This window comes from Littorina saxatilis, linkage group LG16, assembly GCF_037325665.1.
Source record: "Littorina saxatilis isolate snail1 linkage group LG16, US_GU_Lsax_2.0, whole genome shotgun sequence".
Taxonomy (NCBI): Eukaryota; Metazoa; Mollusca; class Gastropoda; order Littorinimorpha; family Littorinidae; genus Littorina; species Littorina saxatilis.
In genome coordinates this window covers 14931987-14942560 of record NC_090260.1, presented here as the reverse complement: position 1 = coordinate 14942560, position 10574 = coordinate 14931987, and the positions used below count along the sequence as shown (strand labels likewise).

Genomic DNA, 10574 nt, shown 5'->3' with positions numbered 1-10574 from the left:
ACAAACCGGACAAGAGTTATTTACTGATTTCGTCTATTTGTAAAACAATCAAAATCATGGCTGCCTTGTAAACAAAAATGAATTGATCATTTTTTTTGCTTGTAAAGTGACCATGCAACAATCAAAAATCTAATGTGCTCTGCTTGTCGCATGATCGTTTAAAAACACATCTTCACTGTTGTTTGTAAAGTCAACACAAATCATGGCTGCTTTGCTTCATATTATATATGGTTCCTCGTGTAGTTTTTACGTTTGCACGAAACATGACAGGAAACATGGCTGCTTCATTTTCTTGGTACACTGCACGTCGCCATATTAAGACCCTATCTGCTGTCTGTACACAACCTCTGTAAACGTACCCTCACTTGAAAGAGAAAATGTAAGTTTTATGCCCTCACGGCAAAGCCATTAGGGGCATGTTACATGGGAAAATCCGGCTTTGTATGAAAATAAAAAATAAGTCGCGTAAGGCGAAAATACAACATTTAGTCAAGCTGTCGAACTCACAGAATGAAACTGAACGCAATGCAATTTTTCAGCAAGACCGTATACTCGTAGCATCGTCAGTCCACCGCGCACGGCAAAGGCAGTGAAATTGACAAGAAGAGCGGGGTAGTACTTGCGCTGGGAAGGATATAGCACGCTTTTCTGTACCACTCTTCGTTTTAACTTTCTGAGCGTGTTTTCAATCCAAACATATCATATATATATGTTTTTGGAATCAGGAATTGACAAGGAATAAGATGAAAGTGTTTTTAAATTGATTTAAAAAATTTAATTTTGATCATAATTTTTATATTTTTAATTTTTAGAGCTTGTTATATAACATATTTATATGTTTTTAGAATCAGGAAATAATGAAGAATAAGATGAACTGAAATTTGGATCATTTTAATTTTTATAAATTTTTTTAATTTTTTTTTACAATTTTCAGATATTTAATGACCAAAGTCATTAATTAATTTTTAAGCCACCAAGCTGAAATGCAATACCGAAGTCCGGCCTTCGTCGAAGATTGCTTGGCCAAAATTTCAATCAATTTGATTGAAAAATGAGGGTGTGACAGTGCTGCCTCAACTTTTACAAAAAGCCGGATATGACGTCATCAAAGGTATTTATTGAAAAAATGAAAAAATTGTCCGGGGATATCATTCCCAGGAACTCTCATGTCAAATTTCATAAAGATCGGTCAAGTAGCTTAGTCTGACTCGCTCTACACACACACACGCACAGACAGACAGACACACACACACATACACCACGACCCTCGTCTCGATTCCCCCTCTATGTTAAAATATTTAGTCAAAACTTGACTAAATGTAAAAATGCAGGGGGGGGGGGGGGGGGGGGATGTAGACAGCTGGCTGCCGGCTGCTAGAGGAGACCTGAAATGGGCTAGGGACCGGGTTGGGTCGTCTTGGGTCAGTGCTGAAATGGTTACTTTATTGGCTGTTGGCCGAACGGACACCCGGGCTTCATATTTTTGCATGCATGTATTCGTGTTTCCAAGGCCTGAGGCTTTCGCTGTGACCCTGGGATCTTTATCGTGCGCATGCGTGCACACGGGGGTGTTCGGACACCGAGGAGAGTCTGCACAAAGTTGACTCTGGGACACACATCCTCACTTTAAGACTCCCTTCTTTTTGGGTGGGGCGGGGTGGGGGGGGGGGGGGGGGGGGGAGGGCCTTACAAGGGGTTTTCCACTGCAAACATCTTTATTGGTTATGAAGCACACTTGCATCCATTGCTGCTCTCTTACTCATATCATTTGAAAATATCACCCTGCAGTGCTTGTAAAATAAACAATCACAGCTATTTGTTCTTGTCAAATGGTTGTTAATATCTGTGACCTTCACTGTTGCATGTAAAACTATTAAATCATGGCTCGTTTGCTTGGCGTAGGACTCTCACTCCAGCAAACATCACGGTTGCGCCCTATTAAAGGATCAACAATCATAGCTGCTTTGCTTGGTATATCGTTGTTTCAGCAATTTGTTCATAAATTATCAACAACCATTACTTGTTTTTTTTGTAAAGCAGTTGGCTATTTTTCACGTCAAATGATTTGTTTTTTGACAAACAAACAAAAACTCACTATAACTATACGCCTGTAAAACAATCGATGATAATGGCTGCTTGCTAATTGTCATATTAATGATCGGGCTAGATCATCCTAGAAATTGTCACTGTTGGCCGGGTAGCTCAGGTGGTAGAGCACAGGACTAGGGATCCTAGGGTCGCGGGTTCGAATCGGGGCCTGGACGGACACGGGTCAACTTTTAAGGTGCAGACCCAGAGATGGTAGCCATGTCCAACCCCTTTGTCACCACAGTGGCACGTAAAAGACCTCGGGTCATTCGGCCATACATGCAGATGGCTAATAGTTATCACCTAAACACGCATACACTTGTGTATCTCATCTAAAGTCGGGGTAAAACTCAGGAACATGCCCCTAATGGCTTTGCCGTGAGTGAATAAAACGTGAATCTCTCTCTCTCTCTCTCTCTCTCTCTCTCTCTCTCTATCTCTCTCTCTCTCTCTCTCTCTCTCTCTCTCTCTCATTGAGTAATTAGCAGCCCTCAATGGGTGAGGGCCGCATGATACATACATGTTATTTGTATTTTTGACCAAAATATGACATTTTACACAGATCTCGACAGTCCTTGTTCGTGCTAGCGCGGTCTTGGAGGAACACTGACTGTCTCGGTTTGTGTAAAATGTCATATTTTGGTCAAAAATACAAATAGGGTACATTCTGTCACCCTCAAAAAATGAAGTTCAATTTGAATTCAATTCTCTCTCGTCACTGTTGCTTGTTCTTGCAATCCACTGTCATGGCCGCTTTGCTTTGTGCACAGATATGATGACCGCCACTTCCACCCTTCCTCTTCTTCCTCCTCCTCCTCCTCCCCTCCCTCCAGGTCACCCCAGTGACCTTGACCTACTTCTCGTGGTTACCTTCACCTTGCTGTGATGTAGGTAAGTATTATGTATATATGACTAAGTGCCAAAAGGTGCGCACGAAAAGCGGACAAAGGGGCTAAAAAATAAAAGTTGACAAACACGACTGATATTGTGATTTTTGTTAAGACAACAGATGCTGGAACCCAATTACGAAAAGAAAAGATAAATTTACCCAAATGATTTTACAAATAACGATAATTTTGTTCGTTATATCATTCAAAACGGCACTGAGTCATAGCATTAAGGTTATCTCGCACGTTTTTAAAGCTAGGGCTTTGAAACTTGGCACACAACCAAAGTATAAGGACCTCCAGGTATGGTGCACATCACATTAAACAACATTGAATTTCAAGGTCACAGCGAGGTTAAATTTCCTTTGCAAACTGGAAAATTGTCGTTGTCACGTCTTACATGTTTTAATACTAGATCAGTTAGACTTTACATACTTCACATACTTTCAGCATTTTTATAAAACCTCATTAAAAGTGACCTGCTGGTTAATCTTTGTCAAAGTTCAAGGTCACAGCGGGGTCACATCTGGTCCAAATGTGGAATATTTTCAATTTATTCAGCGCGTTTATAGCACGAGCTTTGAAAATACACACAGTTCTAGTGTATAATGTTCACACACGATTAAAGTCTGGTTGAAAAAGTCAAGGTCACAGCAGGGTCGCGTTGAGGTCAAACATATACATTTTTTCAATGAGGTTTTCTCATATGTTTTTGAAGCTAGGGCCTTGAAACTTGGCACACTACGCAAGTTAAATTAAACCTCATCAAATTCCAAGGTCACAGTAAGGTTAAAGATCCTTTAAGGATATTTTCTAAAAAAAGGTGACCGCCTGGTTAATGTTTGTCAAATTTCAAGGTCACAGCAGTGCCATCTGGCTTAAACTTTGAAAAATTGTCAATTTCTTCAACTAGTTTTATAGTGTTTGAAGTCATTCACACATGATGAAAGTCTGGTTGATAAAATCAAACGTCAAGGTCGCAGCGGGGTCGCATTGAAGTCAGACACATACAATTGTCATTTTCACGAACGCCTTTTAAGCAACACCTTTGAAACTTCACACATTCCAAAGTTTTGATGTTGTTTGGTTATAATCAAAGTGTGGTCAATTTCCATGATTGAGAGCATTCAGAGGGGTCAAGTTGAGGTCACACAAAAAGTGATAATCTTTATAAGACTCACGTTTGCTGCTATTGCTCACTTGACATTGGTGAAAGTGCTTATTTTATAATTGTTGATCTTGATGTTTTGACCAATTAATATTACCAGGATCAACCATACCAGATTTCAAAGTCCAGAAGTTGTCAAACCTCAAACCTGTTGGAAGTTTCAAAGATTTAAGCATCAACAAATTTCTATTTGATTTGACCTTAAATAACAGATTTGACCTTAAATCTTAAAACAGATCAACCAGACTTTGGTTTTATATAAATTGAAGTTCAATACAATTTCCTTTTTTTTTTACCCACACGAGACCCTGCTATGACCTTCACATTTCTCAAGGATCAACCTTGAATTCTCCATGTTGAACAATCATTAAGCAAAAGCGTTGTTTGAAGTTTGAAGGTTCTAGCTTCAAAAATCTCTGAAAAAATATGTTTCATCCGTTTTCTGAACCACATGTGACCCAGCCGTGACCTTGAAATCTGACAAGGGTCAACGAGACTTTTACCATGCATGGGGGCGATTAAACCCCAAATGTGTGTGAAGTTTCAAGGTTTCAACTTAAAAAACGTCTGAGAAAAATATACATTTTCCTTTTTGGACAATGTGTTGCACGCAAGACAACACGACAGACGCTCGTGTTGTCATTCTTTTACTTTAAGGTCGACTTGCGTGCCCGCTCTTTCGCTAATCTCAATTAAAATTCATCTTGGAAGTTCGGTTTTATTACGCTTTTAATTAAGAAGATTAAACTAAGACAACAAATAGTTAGTTTTACCCATTAAACTCGATAAGGTAGTGACATTTTATGTTGAACGCAAGATGGTGTCGCACGCAAGATCTGAAAAGATGTTGACGACATAATTTCAACACTTGATAGCGCATTCGTGGTTCGTGATTTCTTCACAAATTTTGAACACAGAATGTGTCACGTGGTTCCGTAGATGAAGTAGATCTTTGTACATGTAAATTTTGTTTTTAAAAGAAAATAACCGTTAATTACCGAACATTTTGTCGCACGCAAGATATGACGAAATTTTCAAATCGTTTTCAAAAATGCTGTTCAAAAGTTCTGCAGTCTTTGCTGGATTACTTGAAAGACAGCAGTTTGATACACCGTTATCGCTTGACGTGTCGACATCAATTCCAGAGTTTTTGAAAAAGAAATTTAGTAAATATCTGCGATTGAAAAATGTATGCCGTGATGACGACACATCTTGCGTGCGACACCTTAAAATTCGGTTATCGAAAAAAAAAAATTCGCTCGAGATTTAGATTTGACGTTTGGTCTCGTCTGTAAAGCGATGTTTCAGGCATTCAATCAAACTAAATGCAATTCATTTGTGCTTCTTGTTATTTTTCTGTGGCATATTCAAAACACGAGGTATCACGATGTCCGTTTTCAGATGGCCGGTTTTGGCGTTATTTTTGACTTTAAACAAAGATAACTTCAAAACCGTTCAAGTCAGACACACGAAATTATGTCCACTATCTCTTCGCACATTCATCCACACACACACCAATTTTCAGCAGACACACGTTTTTAGAAACATTTTTATTGTAAAACAAAGTCGTCTTCTGTTCTGTGAGCACCTTTTGGCACTTAGTCATATGATGAATTATGCTGCACCATCGATTCTGCTGGATTTTTGTGTGTGTGTGTTTTGTTTTCTTTTTTTTCTTTTTTTCTTTTGTTTTTGTGTGCCGTTTTCTTGTTTTGTTGTTTGTTGTTGTCTCTTTGTGTTTTGTTGTTTTTGTGTCAGCGTTCTAAACCTTAAGCTTCTATGCTTTAAAGAGTAAAATCGTGAGGCAGTGAATTTATGAGCATACGGAAGGAAGTCTTGTTGTGTTTTTGTTTGTTGTTGTTGTCTGTGTGTCAACGTTCTAATCTAACCTTCCATGTTTTAAAGAGTAAAATCGTGAGGCTGTCAATTTGTGAGCATACTGAAGCGAAGGAATTCAGCGTCAAACTGTGATAGGTCAAATTTGCTTCTTTGTGGTTACATATTATGTAGAGGTTACATGCCGAGTCTCAGTGATTATTAAAAATAATGGTCGAAGTTAGCGGATCATGAAAAATGCGAGCTTCAGCGAGCTTTTTCATGACCGCGAACTGAGACCATTATTTTTAATAATCACTGAGACGAGGTGTGTAACCTCTTTATTCCTCCTTTCTTCAGTTATTCCAAAAAAACAGGAGCTTTTGTGCGAAAGTTTGATCGAATCCGAATCACTCAACCAGTCAACCTGCGCAGGCGATCGATTAATGCGCGGTTGTATAGTTCCGTGCAAATCATTCCATTCTGTTAACACTTCTTTTCAGTTTCCCTGTTTTGGACTAAAATCAAGTACACAGATATGCTGTTATTCTGCTGTGGCGGTAAAGGCAGATATTGTGTGTTCTGTTTATGTTTTAGTATCGCTTAGTAAATGTTCTTTCGTCAAATGGGACTAGCAGACAAACTTTTGCACCCGTGTTCCAACGTTAATTACTGTATGAAGTTCAGTTTTCTGGGGAAAATAGTGTATGAAACCGCTTTATGTTGTTTAAATTGATGAGATGTGTGCATTTGGTTGCGTGTGATCTGTTTATAAAATGAAATATTGTTCAAAACTGACCGTCGGATTGCAGTCAGTGTTGTCGAAGAAACTGCGTTAAAAGAAGGGGAACTACTCTTGTCGCCATAGTATGAGTTACTTGCCTTGGGAATTTGCTTGTGATGAACGGTTTGTGCACGGCAGATCTAGATTCAGAAAACAACCGAACTCATGGATTTTATATGGAGATTCATGTGTTCAGGCCTGTAGTTGTTAATTTAAATGTGGTATGTTTGTATTGTTTGCTCCAGAGATGTATACTTCGTACGTATAGAGCGTTCGGAACTTTTCAGTCGCAAAAGTAGTACCGAAACAGAACAGCTTCTCAACCCATTGCACTATCGAGGATTCAGGCTGTTGCTGGCTCGTTATTTGTTTGGTTGCTGGGTCATTATCGAAAAATAACTAGCTCTACAAGTTTACAGAGGTAAAGAAGCAGAGGGGGGAATAAATATGTTTATTGCCGTTTATCGTCTCCTTCTTCTTGCTGCTTCTGCTGTTGTTATTGTTGCATTTTTTCAAGCACAATATTTGTTGGTTGGTTGGTTGCTTTTCGGTTTTTTGTGTACTGACTCTATATACTGGCTTCTTTACGCAATTTATTTTCCCTAATCTTTTCAGTACATATTAAAAAAAAAAAAAATTGAACACATATTAATCGCCCCTTCTCAGCAGAGCTCACGGCGATGTACAATAGCAACAGCGTGCTATTTTGTATAAATAAATAATTCATAATCTGTTGTTGTTGTTTTCCAGAGTAGATGCAGAGATGTCGACGTGCAACCCTAGCGCGCAAGAGGACGCGGGCGAGAAAGAATAAAGTCTCCACAGGAAAGAGACAAGAGATGGAGAACGCTGAGTTCAGCGGAGATCGATGGACAGAGAGACAGACGGAGAGACTGTAGGATGACGCTTGAAGAAGAGAAAGAAATGGGAAAGACGAGAAAAAGATACAGTCACCCCCGCGTTCAAGACCGCAACATTTACCAGAGCTTCTTAAACTGGATGGAGTCTTAAAATAGGATGTTTTTATTCATGGTTGATATCTATGTGACAGGGAGACTACCGTCGCCCTTCACAACAGACTCTGCAGAGTTGTTCGCCTTTGAAGTAGGCAACACCTGTGGATTGTAGAGTTCTGTTTGTGATGGGGTCTGGCGGCTTTTGTCTCTCTGTATGTTCATGGATTCCTTTGCGAATGCATAACAGTTTTTATAGGGCTTAGAAATAAGCTCCAAAATTCTCAATCCTGTTTGATTGGACTTCGCCTCCAAAGGTGATTGTGGTGTTTCGGCACTCGGTTACATGTAAAGCATAGTTTACTGTGGTTCGTGCTATATGTGACCCTCCACCACGAAATGAGTCGCATGTCACCTCGCGCGGTTTTGCGCTAGGCTTAATATAAGTCCGGGGAGTGTCTGGTAACAGTGTGAGGGTCACCTTAGTCACAGGCTTTATAATAACTCAAACAGTTTTCGCTCTTTTCTAAAACGGTTTTCACCACTGGATAAGAGCATAAAAAACTCTTTAGGAAAGTGTAAAAAGTTTTCAACTGAAATGAGGGCAAACTTGAAAGAGTTTACATGTATTTCAATTGATGTGAGGAGTTGTTTCAAAGGTCAGAGTTTACTTAAATTTTTTCAGACATGACTGAGGGCTTTTCTAGATGGGCTGTTCAAAGTAATTTGATGAATTTATCTTGAAGCTTGTGTGTATATTTACTGAACGCTTTGAGTGAAGCAAAACAGGGCTGCGGTCATTGCTCTAAGTGAAAAAAAAACCTTGACTGTACTTTGGAGATGTGTCTTACTGTGATTTATAAAAGAAGGGTCCCTCTCTTGAAGGAATCTCTGTCAAAGGGAGTTAATTGTGCTTCAAGTTGCTGCAGGACAGTTTGTATGAACTATTTAGGAAAGACTGTTGATGCTGTTTAGTTTGTTACCTTATATTTCATCATTGTATTTTATCATTGTGTTTCCCAAATCCCTTCATTCATTCAGTGGTTTGTCTTCTGAGTTGATCTGTTCAGTGTTAACCAATTCATGCCACCCCCCCCCCCCCCCCCTCCCTTCCACAAAATAAAATCTAGGAAAAAAGGGTTAAAGAGTATGATGTCTTTTCATTGGGATTGAGACAAATGCAACAAACTTGCTTGGAAAAGTTTATGAGGAAATGAAGTTGACTACTATAGTTGAAATAATTGATAGCAAGAAATCACTGTTACAACCTAACTATTGTTAAAACCCTTTCTCCAGGTCCTGCAAGCAAAGTGTTATTGATGCTCAGCAGCAGCAGTACAATACAGTGGAACCCCCCTTTTAAGACCTCCAAGTCGACGGGCGCAGTGGTGTGGTGGTAAGACGTCGGCCTCCTAATCTGGAGGTTGTGAGTTTGAATCCCGGTCGCTGCCGCCTGGTGGGTTAAGAGTGGAGATGTTTCCGATCTCCCAGGTCAACTTATGTGCAGACCTGCCCGTGACTTAACCCCCTTCGTGTGTACACGCAAGCACAAGACCAAGTGCGCACGGAAAAGATCATGTAATCCATGTCAGAGTTCGGTGGGTTATGGAAACACGATCATACCCAGCATGCCTCCCCCGAAATCGGCGTATGCTGCCTGCATGGCGGGGTAAAAACGGTCATATGTACACGTAAAAATCCACTCGTGCTAAAAACATGAGTGAACGTGGGAGTCTAAGCCCATGAACGCAGAAGAAGAAGAAGAACAAGACCTCCAAATATCTTAAAAAGAAGGGAGTCTTAAAATGGGGGTAATCCTAAAGTTCGTTCAAAGTACCCAAGCATGGCCCGTGCACAAAGGAAAGGCGATCGAGGTTTAACCATTTTTTTTTAACACAAGCCAGAGAACACCAGCGCTTGTGAGAGCAAAACGTTCGCCCGCAGGGAAGTGAACCTTCCTTATCTTTCGCACCGGTGAGCTATTCAAGCGGGGTATTGTGCAAGTTGGCTATTGTGCAAGTTGGCTATTTGGGGGTCTTAAAAAGGGGGTTCCACTGCATTGGAACATAAATCGAAACGCCCCGTGGAATTTACAAATTAGCTCAACCGATTTTTGAGTCACTTGAGAAAAAGTGACTCTATGTAATCGGTCAGTGTTAGTCTGTCCGGCCGGCCGGCCGGCCGTCCGTAGACACCACCTTAACGTTGGACTTTTCTCGGAAACTATCAAAGCGATCGGGCTCATATTTTGTTTAGTCGTGACCTCCAATGACCTCTACACTTTAACGATGGTTTCGTTGACCTTTGACCTTTTTCAAGGTCACAGGTCAGCGTCAAAGGAAAAATTAGACATTTTATATCTTTGACAAAGTTCATCGGATGTGATTGAAACTTTGTAGGATTATTCTTTACATCAAAGTATTTACATCTGTAGCCTTTTACGAACGTTATCAGAAAAACAAGGGAGATAACTAGCCTTTTCTGTTCGGCAACACACAACTTAACGTTGGGCTTTTCTCGGAAACTATAAAAGTGACCGGGCTCAAATTTTATGTGAACGTGACTCATTGTGTTGTGAATAGCAATTTCTTCCTGTCCATCTGATGCCTCATATAATATTCAGAACTGCGAAAGTGACTCGATCGAGCGTTTGCTCTTCTTGTTTTTTCAGATGTATTGAGAGTAGGAATTAATAGCCCTCTCTTTACCCTTCTCCGCCCCTTCCCCACACCCCTTCCCCACACCCCTTCCCCAAGAGTGCCTCATACCGCCCGCTCCAGCTCCCATAATTATGCAGATCCCTGAAACAGCCGCTATACACAATGCTACCCATGACACATATCTCTTTCCATTTCTGCTGGCTTCCTGCAATGGTTAAG

General features: G+C 40.2%; 1 protein-coding gene across 2 annotated transcripts in view; it reads left to right on the top strand.

Annotated features, from left to right (window-relative positions):
* The window catches only part of LOC138950501 (uncharacterized), a 96451-nt gene extending 87784 nt beyond the window's left edge, over positions 1-8667 (top strand). For both annotated transcript variants that reach the window (XM_070322213.1, XM_070322214.1), the window contains 2 exons: positions 2859-2979; positions 7493-8667. In XM_070322213.1, the coding sequence (XP_070178314.1) occupies positions 2859-2934 (76 nt within the window). In that variant the 3' untranslated portion in view covers positions 2935-2979; positions 7493-8667. The remainder of the gene's footprint in view (positions 1-2858; positions 2980-7492) is intronic.
* Positions 8668-10574: the final 1907 nt, after the last annotated feature.